The sequence below is a fragment of the Rhizoctonia solani genome, chromosome 1 (assembly GCF_016906535.1).
Source record: "Rhizoctonia solani chromosome 1, complete sequence".
In the NCBI taxonomy this organism is placed as follows: domain Eukaryota; kingdom Fungi; phylum Basidiomycota; class Agaricomycetes; order Cantharellales; family Ceratobasidiaceae; genus Rhizoctonia; species Rhizoctonia solani.
Window position 1 is genome coordinate 2,352,605 of NC_057370.1, and position 14,742 is coordinate 2,367,346.

At 47.7% G+C, this 14,742-nt stretch overlaps 6 protein-coding genes across 6 annotated transcripts; 1 reads left to right on the plus strand and 5 right to left on the minus strand.

Annotated features, from left to right (window-relative positions):
• Positions 1–587: 587 nt before the first annotated feature.
• On the minus strand, positions 588–1,466 carry RhiXN_04276 (uncharacterized protein; the record flags this gene model as incomplete). Its single annotated transcript, XM_043324093.1, has 6 exons — positions 588–653; positions 723–829; positions 884–994; positions 1,052–1,168; positions 1,223–1,297; positions 1,358–1,466. The coding sequence occupies 6 exons, from the start codon at positions 1,464–1,466 to the stop codon at positions 588–590; spliced, it is 585 nt and encodes a 194-aa protein (XP_043176512.1).
• A 507-nt stretch (positions 1,467–1,973) lies between these two features.
• RhiXN_04277 (uncharacterized protein) lies at positions 1,974–2,292 on the minus strand (the record flags this gene model as incomplete). The annotated part of the gene is made up of 3 exons (XM_043324094.1): positions 1,974–2,038; positions 2,091–2,182; positions 2,222–2,292. 3 exons carry the CDS (start codon positions 2,290–2,292, stop codon positions 1,974–1,976), a joined length of 228 nt encoding a protein of 75 aa, XP_043176513.1.
• A 978-nt stretch (positions 2,293–3,270) lies between these two features.
• Positions 3,271–6,347, minus strand: RhiXN_04278 (GMC oxidoreductase; the record flags this gene model as incomplete). The annotated part of the gene is made up of 13 exons (XM_043324095.1): positions 3,271–3,453; positions 3,491–3,672; positions 3,726–4,239; positions 4,340–4,425; positions 4,480–4,630; positions 4,688–4,946; positions 4,995–5,049; positions 5,104–5,176; positions 5,230–5,293; positions 5,343–5,586; positions 5,818–5,936; positions 5,990–6,248; positions 6,302–6,347. The coding sequence occupies 13 exons, from the start codon at positions 6,345–6,347 to the stop codon at positions 3,271–3,273; spliced, it is 2,235 nt and encodes a 744-aa protein (XP_043176514.1).
• A 1,152-nt stretch (positions 6,348–7,499) lies between these two features.
• On the minus strand, positions 7,500–9,198 carry RhiXN_04279 (cytochrome b561 domain-containing protein; the record flags this gene model as incomplete). Its single annotated transcript, XM_043324096.1, has 10 exons — positions 7,500–7,646; positions 7,701–7,949; positions 8,006–8,426; positions 8,452–8,491; positions 8,546–8,650; positions 8,706–8,718; positions 8,774–8,852; positions 8,908–8,956; positions 9,010–9,052; positions 9,103–9,198. The coding sequence occupies 10 exons, from the start codon at positions 9,196–9,198 to the stop codon at positions 7,500–7,502; spliced, it is 1,242 nt and encodes a 413-aa protein (XP_043176515.1).
• A 709-nt stretch (positions 9,199–9,907) lies between these two features.
• Positions 9,908–13,429, minus strand: RhiXN_04280 (short chain dehydrogenase; the record flags this gene model as incomplete). The annotated part of the gene is made up of 16 exons (XM_043324097.1): positions 9,908–9,968; positions 10,030–10,040; positions 10,091–10,119; positions 10,176–10,310; positions 10,399–10,553; positions 10,617–10,740; positions 11,102–11,231; positions 11,287–11,376; positions 11,444–11,639; positions 11,701–11,792; positions 11,859–12,001; positions 12,411–12,470; positions 12,531–12,607; positions 12,997–13,083; positions 13,135–13,353; positions 13,404–13,429. 16 exons carry the CDS (start codon positions 13,427–13,429, stop codon positions 9,908–9,910), a joined length of 1,635 nt encoding a protein of 544 aa, XP_043176516.1.
• Positions 13,430–13,588: 159 nt separating this feature from the next.
• On the plus strand, positions 13,589–14,515 carry RhiXN_04281 (orotidine-5'-phosphate decarboxylase; the record flags this gene model as incomplete). Its single annotated transcript, XM_043324098.1, has 3 exons — positions 13,589–13,756; positions 13,834–13,945; positions 13,998–14,515. 3 exons carry the CDS (start codon positions 13,589–13,591, stop codon positions 14,513–14,515), a joined length of 798 nt encoding a protein of 265 aa, XP_043176517.1.
• Positions 14,516–14,742: the final 227 nt, after the last annotated feature.

A 14,742-nucleotide genomic window follows, 5' to 3' on the forward strand; every position in this document is an offset into this window, starting at 1 on the left:
GGATTTGCTATATTAGTAGTACTATAATGATACATCGATGGCTCGTTCGCTTCATGAACTGCATCATTCTTGCTTCCATCACTGGCCGGGTTACGGTGGAATGTAGGAATCTTTCGTGCATTTTCTGGCATCGGACCTTCAAATTCTTTACCCCGCCGGTCCTTCTGTTAAGAGTCAATATAGGCTCAGGGGGTGGCAGAAAGGCTTACGATTGCAAGCTTAGGCAAACTCTCTCCAATCCTTCAAGCATCATACAGGCTTTGCATAAATCGTTACTCGAAATGTATCCGCATCAAACAGGTCTCTGCGTGTTTTGGTCAGCTTTAATACCTTATGTGAAACATAGTGCTTACGTTGCGCCTTGGCCACAGTCTTTGCCTCTTCTCTCAGCTCAAACGCCTCGCCCGAGTGAATTATATCTACGATTGCGCTCGGTCGAGCGCTTCTAGGTCTTTCAAAAACGCCCGAGCGTGGCCCCGATACGCATCCGGAGAATAAATGCATTCAGTCGAAAAATAGTCCAGTTTCTTGAAATGCGCATAAAGTACGATCTCCTTCTCGTATGCGTATTTGAATGGTTTAGAGCGCTATTGTGTCTTCGGATTGGGTAGTGATTTGGGTACATCGGCCCAGCCGGGCAATATCGCCTCAAACTGATTCAATCTCGGGCGTTAGTCAACGAAAAAAGAGTACAAAAGGTGAACGCAACTATTCATGAGAACCGTTTCTGCGATGTCGTCTGCGTTGTGGCCTGTAACTATATGGTCTACCCCAAGTTGAGCGGCTCCGCGATCCAAGGCCTGACGACGGAATACACCACAAAAGGTACCTATATCAAGACTCATTAGCACTGACTCATCGAACCGGGGAAGGAGGTATGTACAATTGTTCTTTCTCCCAACTTGCTCTACAATTTTGTCCATCGTCCAGCCATAGAGCTCGTCATAAGAAAGTATTTTTAGCGGAAGGTCGTACTGCTGCTGGTTCCTCTTGACTGTCTAGGTGGTCGTAAGTCCAAGTCGATCGGCTGGTGGAAAGTAAGATGACAGACCTCGAGGGAATCGTCCCTGTACCCTGATTCCCTCGTCGATTGATAGAAGGAACAATTCCAGGCCATAATTATACCGGTCATTCAAGACCTTCATACAATGCGCCAGAACAGTCGAATCTTGCCCCCCGTTTTAGCCCGAGCTCCAGTCTGTTCAATCATGCAATCGCTCACCCTTTCCTCCCGATGCACCGATAGCCACACGATCGCCCGGTTTGAAAGTTGGCCATCGACAATGGTGTTGTGGACCTGCATCCATCCTTCTTTAATAAACTCGAAGAATCGAGCGGACCTATTGCCCACACATACCTCGGTTCAAAAACTTTGAAAAAGCAATCTTTACATATCTGTTGGCCTGTTTGGGACGCTTGAGAATCGCACGAGTTGTATGGCAGAGTTCACAGGGCCGTGGTGGCATGATGATCGACAGGGATGGGATTTTCGAATGACTCTGGGATGATTAGTCATCATTTACTGACAGAAATTTACGGCCGCGGGTTGGGGATGGTCATGAGATTCCCATGGTTCGACAGACAGACGTATGCAAACTGAGTGGTATGTGAATAAGAAAAAATAACTGGATTTGACAGAGTCTACGTATTACATCTAGCATTGTACTAGTCTATCCAGTCTAAAGCACCGACGAGAGCAGAATAAATACGACAGCGCACTCAGAAGCGATCGCGAGACCACCTATAGACAAATCACGTAGAAAGGATCAGCGACTCTTCCATGCGGGATGAGAGCGATATCGAGTTGGGCTAAGAGAGCGCGTCCAACTGAAAACGGGAAACGCGTTAAGGGCGTAAGATTGGATTCCGCAATAGGAAAAAGTGAGCGAACGCGCGGACGAAAAAGGGAAAGATATGAAAGAATATAAAACAAGACGTACACTTTGTCGAACTTCTGGTTGACGCTCATCAGCTTAGTCTGCATGCCCTGCTCGACGGACATCCAGGGGGTAGGGTTGTTGCGGCGGGTCCCAGACGACTTCAAATTCATATTAGTTTGTTTCAGACTTGGAGCATAGGAGAAAACTTACTGTCAGGGCGAGTAGCCAAACGAGTCATGTACATCCAGCACCGCCGACTGCACCGACAACAACGGCGTAAATGGGGATCGCCTACAGGAGCTCTATCAACTGATGCTCGCCTAGCACCGGCTGAAACTCACCTCAACAGCGAACCAGGTCTCTGGAAAAGAGACTTGCGAGCAGCACCGAGAACCATGGCTAGGGTAGACATGAGTGGGGGTTGGATGCAGAAGGGCAGGGGCGTTTTGGGGGATTTAAATACCCCAGGTTTGACACGATTGAAAATCGGGAACACTCGGCGCTCGGAACCCGGACTCACGCTCTTGGGACCGGGACTGGGACTGTGGGGAAGGGAGCCGCGGAGAATTTTCTTCGGACCAATTCCCGCCTCACCTCCTCGCCTGTGAGCCTACAGCTGGGATCATAACATAGCTTCACGATAATCGCCGGTAATCGCGAATCAAAAGATTGAAAGTCGTGTGTATCTGGTCTTGAGTGTACCAAAAAAGTCTTGTCACGTGACATACTGAAACATCTCGTGACAAACCTTTAAAGGTTTGCTTGTCGGAATTGTTTCATCCTTATCAGTAACAGACTTAGCAGCTTTATCACCGAGCTGAGTTAAACACAGGCCAGGGGGACCTCGGTTAGATGTCTTGCCCAGAAACTGCACCTTCCCCAGCGTTCAGCTATACTCTATATTCACGCACATGCGCTAACCGTCTGGCCAGCTTGAGTAACACAGACTATGAATAGTCAAGAGAAACGCGGTTATCCCGCGTATGTGTGAATGCGCTGTTGCCGCAACCCAGAAGGGGCACCCAAGGAGCCCACAAAACGAATAACAGCCAGAGTCTATTATTTACTTTTGCTCATTTTAGCCTCATTAACAAGCAGCAAGTACATCAAACCCACCCTGAAATTATTATAACATGTCTTCCCTGGATTGATTATGTTCGCATTCGTCAGTTGCTTTTGTTTCACCGAGTTAACATTTTATTACGATCCCATAGTATATGTTAACATCGAGACTGGATGCCGGTTCTAAGCGATTCCCTCGTACTCCTATCTCGATGCTTTGATTGGATAATTTAGTCCAAGCTTATCACTCTTCGGGGATTGTAAAATGATTGCGTATTCATCAGCCAGCCTAACAAATTACATGTACAGTTGAGAGCACCAAATCCATCTAAGCTCCACCAGATAGGGCCAAAATCTTCGTCACCGCATTCTCGGCCATCACGAAGATGGCTCCTTGAGGGTTGCCCATTGGCATGCCAGGTATGATACCCGAGTCGACAACGAACAAGTTGTTTGTGTTCCACACCTTGGTGTTGGCGTCGACGACCGAGCTCGAGGAGCTGGTACCAATCTTGGTCGAACCGACCCAGTGGTTGGAAGAAATCTACCTCTGGGTGACGTGGGTTTCGATAGAAGTAACGTTGTCGGGGGGAGATCAGCGCGAGATTGGGGACCTGCTTGTATGTAGAAAGCACATCGTTGATGGCATTTACCATGACGGCCTTGTCGACGGGATCCCGTGAACCAGGCTTGGTAATTGCACGCATTCTCAAAGACGCATCATTAACACCTGGGAAGGGTTCGTCAATTGAGTTTCGAATGTTACCTGATTAAAAAACTCACCGATACGGCCGACCGAAGTGAGGCCGGTGGAAAGGTACATTGTGATAGTGAACTGCGCCGTTGTATTGTAGGGGTATATTGGGGTGAAGCAGCAAGCTCCTGGACGGGAAGTACCCTGGACATAGCGAGTCTTGCCATCAGAGCCACCGTATGCGCGCCAAAAGTGATTCGGGGCGAGGAACCAGCAAGACACCCGACTGGCTCTGAACGTATAGATTTGCATCAGCAGTGCGTGGGCTCGACCAATAGGCTCCCAGTTGTCATAAGAGTCGACGCTAGGGTGGGTGAAGACCAGGTTGACCGATGGGTTGTCCTTGACGTTCATGCCGACCGGAAGATTGATGTACTGTGACGAAGGTGGAAGGTACTTGGACAGAGCGGAGTTCGCAGCAAAGTACGAGATCTGGTCAGATGGACCAATGCCCGACCCGAACAGAATCTTTGCCGTTCCAAAAGGTCCCGCAGATAGAATAACACGGCCTTCGAGGTAAGTGGATGACTCCGTTCCCGTTGACTACATAGCATAAACATGTGCATGACCAAGAAGAGGTTGGAGACACGTACTGGAGTTCGCAGCAAAGTACGAGATCTGGTCAGATGGACCAATGCCCGACCCGAACAGAATCTTTGCCGTTCCAAAAGGTCCCGCAGATAGAAACACGGCCCTTCGAGGTAAGCTGGATGACTCCGTTCCCGTTGACTACATAGCGCATATAAACATGTGCATGACCAAGAAGAGGTTGGAGACACGTACTGGAGTTGTTATCGGTTTGAACACCTGTGATCTGAGCGCCATTGCGAATGACGGAGAGAACCTTGGTGTTGGTGAGAAGCTTGAAGTTGGATCGAGCCTTGGCCGTCTTGAGATACGTATCCATAGGACCAGTGCGTTTTCCGCCCTTGATCTATTACAAACCAGCGAGGCTCAGAGACTAGTACCGTTTATTACTGGATATACTCACATAGTAGCCTGGGTGACCATATACATGGTCTTTCGCGTTGGGATTATTGTTGATAGTGGTCGCGGAATAGTTCTGCTTGTCCAAGATAGACTTGACAACATCATACACTTGAGTGAGGTAACGTTTTCCATCCGTCGACGGGGTATCTGTTGCAGGCAGTCTAGCCTTGACCTTTTCAAGTGCAGCGTTCGGTATCTGCCATCCACTTGGCCAACCATTTGAAGTGGACCACTCAGTATCAGTTGGGTACCAGTAGAGTCTATAAAAGAGTTAGATCGATCTTCTCTTAGACAGATTTTTAACATACAGTCCGTTAATAGCTGCACCACCGCCGATAAGACAACCTGCGAATGGCTGGACGTCTGGACATTATTACGTCAGCGAACAAATCGATGACAAGCCCCACTTCAACTGACCATCACACCACCAGTATGGTAACGATCCTGAGAACATGGACTCGAACAGACCGGGGATATCGAATTTGGTGAGCTAATCGGGGATCAATGAGCAAGCGAAATCACACCATTAGAAGTAATTCATACGCTTGTTTTGCTCGGCCAGGGCGGAACTTCTTTGCCTCCTGTCTCTGCAGTACTAGGGCCACCACTATCACAATGATAAGTATTTTTCCGTAGCTGAATTTTTGAGGACGTACCGTTCGATCAACAAAACATTCTTTCCAGCTTCCGAGAGACGGTCCGCAACAATGATACCGGCTGCTCCGGCACCAACAACGATATAGTCATACGGCGTGGCTGTAACGACAGGGCCGGCTGTTGTAGTTGGACCGGCTGTAGTTGTTGGGCCAGTTGTAGTAGTCGGTGGCGTAACACTCCCATCCAGGAAATCATCGTAGTTGCTGTAGTGCGCATCGGCGGTGTTGTGTCCCCACATACCAACTTTGTGAACGCATCAGAGTTGGTAATAATTTAGGAGCAGTTTTGATGACTCACAAGTCTGATGTCTGTGAATGTCGACGACGAGCTAGCAGGTGTAGCTGGTGCAGTGGTTCCCTGAGCCCAACCAAAACTTGAACGCCATTCGTTATCATTTGAGTAACACCATTGGCACCACTGGAAATAAGGTTATTCATTATGGATTCTGAAATATATATAAAGAGCAATACTCACGTCCACGATGTGCATCCCTGGCACGGAAGAGCCATTTCCAGTGAGTAGCATTGACACCCGATCCAGCAGTAATGGTAGTGAGCGTAAAGCCGGAGATGACAGTGGGCATAGTATAACCTCTAACCTCGAAACCTTTTAGAGACTGTTTACGATGTAGTTGAAATATACTCACGTAGACATACGAGTTGAAGCCACGATTGAATTGCCATTTGGCCACGCAACCAAGAGCAGATTGCTGTTCATGCCTCCACCAAGAGACCAACCAACCCATTTCGAGGAAATCGGAGCAACGATTTCTCCAACAAATTCAGTAGGGGAAGCGGCCGAAGGGAACGCGGTGCTAAGGCGGATGCCGTGAACGGGATCGACGTAGGATTGGAATGGAATGCCAGTGGCTGGATCAGTCCATGCACCACTTTGTTGTGAGAACGCTATTGCATATGGTAAGTGACACAGAGTTTACGGGTCCAACTGAAGTGCTCACCTGCTCCCACGAGGGGAATGAGAGAGAGGATAAGGCGACCCAGCATGGTCGCCGTTATTCAGAACCAAGTAGAGAGTGAAGGGGAGTGAATTGTCATGAATTCATCCCCATAAGCTGGGTTATATACATCCAGCTCAACCCTATGCATCACCGTTGATAGAGAGATATTCAGACATAACTCCGAGCGGCTTGGTCGGGACGATAGGTGTCACCAATTTCACCAATTTACCAATCGCCATGGCTAGTAACTAGGTAGACATACTTACTTTAAACGACAATAACAGGGCTATCATTGGATTACTCGGGTTCAATTCGGCAAACTAGAAGACCAAAGCCGAGCTTGTGACTTGTCCAGGAAACGGCAGGCAAGAATATGAGTGTCACATGGCTACAGTGATGTAGTAGGGCTTTAAGTTTTCAGTTCTATGTAAATCAATGTGAATAACCTCGGAAAGAAGTCTATCGCGCGTATGGTGACAAGTACGGTAGAGTTTCGGGGACTCGGTCGGCGAGTTGTCGAAACTAATGCCCGATTCTTTGGCAAAAGAAGCCCGGAATGGGGTGCCCGGATCGTTGTATGAGTACTCTGGTTGGAAGGGAACCAGCTTATCATATAGATTTGAACTAGTCGTAGAGACATAAAGGCAAAGGCAATCATAGATTCGATGATGTCGCAAGGGGCAGGGAAACAAAGCAAGCTTCTTGCACTCGAACGATCGCAAAAATGGAGAGTACAAGTAAAAGACCTCATTGCCCCCTATTGATTATCAATAGAATTATAATTAAGCGTGTTTAGCGAGTCCAAATGTAGAACCTCAAACAAGCTGCTAAGATGAAGTTCAAAGTGTGCCTGTCCCACGTGAGTGCCGGCGAACGATCAAACTCGGAGAATCTGACTCTCTCAACTCGGTATCAGTATTGCGGCAACGCAGACCATTGGTCGAGGCCAACCCTCTTGTGACTTCATGTACGTGCGGCTGGTACCGGTAGTCTCGGGCTTGGTCAAAAATATTGTGGAAGCACGCCATTATCGCTTGCATGAAATTCCCCAGGTATATATTACGAAACAGACACATAGTAACTAACGAAACAGCAGGTGTCAACGACCCAGGCCATATTTGAACCGATGAAGTTCCTAACATGGACACCAATATCCAAATGTTACATCACTAGTACATCACTAGTACATAAAGACTCATTAAGCTCCACGCGTGCTCATTGGATGAACATTGACGTCAGAAGCAGAGTAGCCTACGTTCTTGCCGCCGTCTTGAACGGCGTATCTCTCAGCCTTGTATTGCTTGGGGAGAAGGGCCAAGCCAATAATATAAGCAGCTCCAAGAACCTAGAGTAGATAGATAAGCCCACGGAAAGTAGGGCTGAAAATTCTATGACTTACCACAACCCAAATTATCCAGAAGGTCCTCAAACCTTGAGCAGGCCGGTCACGACCAGTCGTCGACGGCCACTCGTGGTTGAAGCCGAGCCATACTTGATACAGCGATAGCGCGATGATAGCCAATCCAAGGATTGCATGTCCATAGTTCTGAGCGGGGCGGCGACGACGATAAGGATCTTTGACTATGTGGATGATAAGACCATAAAGGGCTTGGCAAACATACAGCAAAAACAACACCAATCCAATGATCTACAAATCAAATGTGGGCTGAGTCACTTGAACACTCCATGACCAATAGAACTCACTGTATGTTTATCATTAAAGTGCCGCATTCCAGCCTCCTGAACTACGTTGACGGCAAGTGCAAATCCAGCGACAATAAAGGGACCAGCCAACCCTGCCTGGACAATCCAATGTGTCTTGAACCAAGTCGGCCACCAGATCCTGAGGAAGCGTGCCTGGAGTACGCCGATTGGGAGGAAGAAGCAGAAGCCGAGAGCGCTGAGGATGCCATGGGCGAGCAACTTCCTCTCCGCGGCGCTGTACGGAATGGTGAGTGTATCACTGCCGCTACCACCGCTTTGAGTTGGAACCGCCAGCGTAGTAGTGGTAACTGAGCCTGTGCCACCGGGAGAAGCAGAAATCAAGGGAGAGTCTGGAACGGTACCAGCAAGGTTGAGAGTGAAGGATCCGGTGACAGAGTGCTGAGCCAGGGTAGCCGAAACGCTATTGCTATTTGGTTTTGTCCTACCAAATGCATATATCATCCTCTCCGAGGACTGCCCCGAGCTCTGCCAACCGGATTAGAGAAGAATCGGAAGAGCCTGACGTAGCTATTAACTTACTGGAACAGAGAATGAAAAAGACACAGCCGACCCGTAAGTGTGCTGAGGTCGGAGCGATGGCGGCTACCCGGGGAGGGGTAGACACGACTTGAGGCTGGGCGTGGGCTACTCGGTCAAAAATGAGTGACTGTTTGAAAAAAATGTTAGATCTGATCCGCACCAGTTGCTTCTCTCTGAAATATCATAAAATTATTGACCAACCCACGTTTGTTGATAAACACAACTTACCTGAGATAACACAAGGGTTCCGTCTTCATTAGCCCACATAATTACCATCGGCGAGCCAACCATGCTTTCACCAAACCCACTGTAATTGACTTGGATCAGTGATGTCACCTCGCGTGTTGAGCACATCAACGCACACTGCCATCCAGCCAACGTTTGCGAAAGAGGCCGTTGTGTTGAGGGTATCTACGTTTTGCGACAATGAGACCGGGTTCGCTATTAGCACATACAAAACTTACATATGGTATCGGAGCCACTAATAGTTCCTGTGACGCAAACCAACTAGAGAAAGATAAGCAAATTCCTGAATTGGGAAAGACCTGGATCCTTACAGTTCCACAATACGAACCGCCAGTTGCGGCTGCTGCATAGCGGGCAGTGGCAATGGCGAACAAGCCAACGCGTGGCCAAATTGATGGGAGTCTCATCTTTATACCGGAGACGTTGCTCGCAATGGACACGTTATCGGGTGGGTGGGTTTATATACTGTACTGGCACAGGGTCGAATTAACGTCATGTCCAGATTCAGTCAGGACAAGAAACAAAGAAGAGACTTCAGCGTGGGGTTTATCAATCCCTCGAGGGATCTCACCTGGAATCCTGCTGCGGGCCGATCTATAGAGTACCCGATCACGGATAATGTCGAACAAATAAAAATGAATGTCGAGTTTAAACCAGTGAGATCTGTACTGACAATTGTTACAGATATGGAAAAGGTTTGTATGATGAGGGGATTGAAGGGACAAGTTTCGATCAACCTCCGAGCAGACTGTCTAAATATCCCATCATGGCAAAGGCGTGTTCCATACCTACCTTCCGCGCCAAGTGGAGAAGACAGGCACATTGGCAATAGGTTTTCCCCTGCTTCACGTGATGTGGACGTCGAACGCCGCCAGTCAAATCGGCGCACCTCATTGGTCGCACTTTATTTATGATCAGCCTCCTTCCACCACAATAAATGGCCAGGCTGCGCAGGGCGGTGTGGGGGAATAAAGCCGAGAAGAAATGATAACGAGATATGAGTAACTCTGAGTAGCACGCCACTCGGCTCGCATGATCGTCTGATACTTTGCAACTTTATGCTATTTCATTGACTGATGGAACGATTGTATCGTATACAGGAGTAGATATGCGCATTTACTCGAAGATCCAGGTAGCCTTGTCATCAGTGTACTGGACAATGCCTTCGGGGAACCAGCTAAATTACCCAAGTTAGCACACCATGCCCCCCCGAGATTAGAATGCATAAATGGGCTCACTGCTTGATTTCCTTTTCAGCACTTTCGATGAGTCACTGCCGTGACAAATGTTACGGCCAACAGCAAGAGCATAGTCACCACGGATGGTTCCTATTAGAAAAAAATTGTCAATGTGTATTCAAAACTGGCGACAAATTTGCACTGACCAGGGCCACTGGCAAGAGGATTCGTTGCACCAAGCATAGCACGACCGGTCTTGACTGCATCCAGACCCTCGATGACGATAGCGACAACGGGCCAGAGACCATGTATTTGATCAGGCCGGGGAAGAAAGGCTTGTCCTTGAGGTCACCGTAGTCTATGGTGAAATGAATGGGATAAACGGGTTAGATATATGATATTCCAGTACAGTTAGTAAGAGCAACTTACGCTCCTCAAGGTGCTCCTTGGTGGCATGGACCAACTTGAGAGCGACGATCTTGAAGCCGCGCTTCTCGAAGCGAGAGAGGATCTCACCAACGAGGGCGCGCTGGACGCCGTCGGGCTTGATCATGATGTAAGAGCGCTCTTGGTTGTTGGGCATTCTATGTGCAAAATTTTTTGATCAGCGATCCGTTCCAGATACGCGACGCGACGCGTCAACATACTTGAGTAAAGGCGGTGGATGTCGTAAGCTTTCTAAAGGTCGTGTAACAGCAACAGTAGGAGCTGGCTGAGTCTGTCTGGTGGTGGTCAGGAAGAGGGCGAGGACGAGGGCGGTGAGGAGCGAAACTAGAAAGTCGCGTCGGGTTATATGCGGCAAGCGGTTGAGGGTTGTTTCCATCGATAATCGCGAATTCGAAGGAGGCACCAGGAACCGCCTAGCGCTTAGGTCAAGATGAGGGCTAGACAAGGTACAACTTTCACGTCGAAGCGTCAAGGACGGCCGGAAACATGTAAAAATGGGTGGAGCTTTACATACTCCTCGCGTACAATCTGTAAAGAACACGTTCAAGGGACTGTCTCTGTCAGGTCCAGAACGCAAAAAGTGCATTCGCCTCGTGATATACACGGATCTCTTCACATCTCCACAGTAGAAGTACGTGTATACATGCACTAGATCCACATACCCACGCCACCCTCATCATCTTACCAAGGATGCTCCTTCCCTCGTAATCCCAAAATCCACCAGAATTACCAATGTCCAACTTGTCGATGACCTGGAGCATGCCGCGAACACTGTCTTCTGGAGTGACGATAGCTCCAGATCCCCCCATGTCTGTCTAATATGGGGACATAAGTGAACAACGGACAATGAGATTGGTAATAAATAATTACCTGGACCCAACCAGGATGCAAAAGCCCCACTGCAACATTGGAGAATTCCAGTTCATGCGCTAGCTTACGTCCCATCATGTTCAACCCAGCCTAGAACGATGGAAATTAGAGACGAGGAGAATCTATTTGTCTTCCTTTTGAGGCTATATGTGGGTACCTTGCTGATGGCATACGCCGGCCCACGACCGTGCTTCGAGACGGTGATTGAGCCACTCTCGGAAGAGATCAGAGCAATCTTTGGGAGTACTCCATTTGCGGTAGATCTATTCTGGAGCAGAGGAACAAATGCCTGGCAGACGCGAATGGGCCCAAGCACATTGTTGTCAAAAAGCCTGGAAATATTGGCAATGTCCCTGCGAAAGATATCAAAGGTTACGACATTGTAAGTTTAGGGTAGTCACAAAATAGACGTACTCGGTAAGCAGAGGCTTGCCACCATTGGCTCCAGCATTCACAACGAGAATATCAATTTCCCCAAGATTGGCTCTGACCTCGTTGGCAGCATCCTATAAATAAAGATTGCGATGCATATCAGGGCAGGTAGACCACTAGAGGCCCGAAATGAAGTTGACCTTACAGCTTTGCTCGTCATTCATGTCAAGTCTGACGAGATTGAGTCTGTCTTTATTGGATGGAGCTTCGGAGAGTTTCTTGAGCTCATCGATAGTTTGAGCGTTGCGGTAAGTACCAAAACCTTGCTCTCGGATTTTCCAAGCTATGCAGATTAATATGTCAACACGGCCCGAGCTCGAATGTATCGTCGACTCACGAGTTGCTTGACAAATTCAAGGCCAATACCCCTGTTGGCTCCAACTATAAGATACCTAGCACCCACCATGTCGAATAGTATTCTTTCTGATAAATTTAAACTCAGGTGTCTTATAAACCAGGGGCGAAACAAACTGTTGCGGAGTGTTGCCGCTGTTGAGAACGACTGAGGAAATTCCAAGTCCAGAGGTACATCACGTGCAGTGGTGACCAAAGCGAATGTATATATGCGATCGATGGCGCAGATATATGATAAAACATACTAAAGGATACAGCAAAGCAAGCTAATCAGTCGTCGTAACCATCGTCACTGTCTTCGCGGCCTCTAATTCTGGAGCTTGACGACCCAACCATACCAGTGGTCCCGAATGGGGTAACTAGTTTTTGGCGGGGTTCGTCTGGCTTATCAATAACACCTGCAGACATCCAAAGTAATGTGAATAAACGAACTAGCGAGACAACGTTAGTGTACCAACCGCTTTGGGTTAACCTCAACTCCAGCTTCGCGGTCTTGAAACCGTCCTCATTCCCGAGTTCTTCAAACCCAACTATCCTGCATCATATTCGTCATTATAACCTATGAGAATATCCCTAGTCACATACCTGTCTTTTGAAACTCCCCGAACAAAGCAAATTACGCAAGGTAGCACTTTTACTTGCAACTTCTCCACGAGCCATGGGACATTTTCCACAAAAACTTTGATGAACCGTGTTTTAAAGTGCCGAGATGCAAGAATCTATCGATTCCATGTCAGTAATGTATTCTATCCTGAAACATTCTGCCAACTTGCCTCGAGATGCTTATTCATGATATCGCATCGCCGAAAATCTCGGTGGTAAAAATGGATTATACAACGGGATTCGTTTCTGCGTAGTAGTTCATTAATCCCTTGCCGGCACAATTGGAAAGAAACGAATGAAGACAAAACAAGCAAAACTCACGCACTCGTCTTGATAACTTCCTTTTCATCGGTAATCTCTGTAAGTCGGCCATGCTCGTTTTCCCTCATATCTCGAACTTGAGCTATTCTAAAAGTGGGATAATTAGATAAATATCATGCCAAACCCCATCGTACTTACTGGGCTTTGAGTTCCTCCATCCGCTTTTCTCTTAACCCAGACATATCGAATTCGTCTTTTTCTAGCTCCTCAAACAGTTTGTCCTCATCTTCATCGTCTGAGAACCCATCATCTATATCTTTTCCACTTCCTATTGTTGTGTCGCGGGTAGCAGAAGACTGGAGACGCGACGCGAGCTCGGAGACTTTGGCATCAACTTCTGGTGTGGGAGGGCGAAGACTACAATCACTGTCAAGAAGCTAGATTATCGGTAATAGCATTACACTCACACATCTGCATCTTCGGAATGGCTCATTGTAGGGTGATAAGAAAGTGGGAGGACGCGTGGAGTGGAGGTGGGCACGAAAAACACGTGACTGGCGCCTCGGGACCCTGGCATATGAGTAGCTTCTCTCTGATCAGCAGTAAAATAGTCTCTGAACGATCACCATACTCTTGGTATTGGGCAGTCAACATGCCATACCACTTGAATACCTATGAAGAGCGGGTACAGAACTTCTCCAACCCTACTGCTCGGTCGCTTCTGGAGACCATGTCTAGGAAAAAGACCAATCTATGCATTAGCGTAGATGTGACTACCAAGGCCAGCCTTTTGAGAATTGTGGATGCGGCAGGACCCAGTGTATGTGTAGTCAAGGCAAGCATACGCAATTTAAACTCAATCATAACACCAAAAAAACACTGACCTTGTTGCGATAGACCCATATAGACATTGTCGAAGACTTCGATCAAGACTTGGTAGATCGGCTCCAACAGCTATCCAAAAAGCATGATTTTCTAATTTTCGAAGATAGGAAATTTGCGGACATCGGTCGGTCTCTCTAGGTTACTATTCACACTACATACACCAAACCCGTCTATAGGAAACACAGTCACTCTACAGTACTCTCGAGGGGTACACCGCATCTCCTCTTGGTCCCATATTACCAACGCTCATATCGTACCCGGTCCGGGTGTCATATCAGGACTCGCCCGTGCTGGTCAGCCTCTCGGTCGAGGCCTACTTCTACTCGCAGAGATGAGTTCTGCTGGTGCATTAACTACGGGCGAATACACGAAAACGGCTGTCCGTCTTGCCAACGAAAACAGTGATTTTGTAATTGGCTACATAGCAATGAGCCGTCAAGGAGTTCAAAGTGATTCAGAAAAGGATTTTCTTATCCTGACTCCTGGCGTTGGGTTAGATACTAAAGGTGATGGATTGGGCCAACAGTATCGGACGCCTAGGGAAGTCATCTTTGACAGCGGATGCGATGTAATTATAGTCGGGAGGGGTATTTACGGGAAAGGAGAGGGTAACGACAACGAATCTATTAGAAAAGATTCGGAGAGATATCGAAAAGAGGGATGGGAGGCCTATGAATCTCGATGTAGAGACTAATTATAAACATACAATGAACGATGCCCCATGGTAATCAAATTTAATAAATTAGTCCCTGTCTCTGCTACTCGACTGGGTTACATATACGCATCCAATGGTTTTTATAGCTAGCACTAATTATTCAACATGGGCAGAATAGAAAATGTGTGCATACATAGTTCATCACGAAGGGTAAGTCCGGAGAGCGAGGGACAGCAAAATGCAGAAATTAACTAGCTCCTTACGAG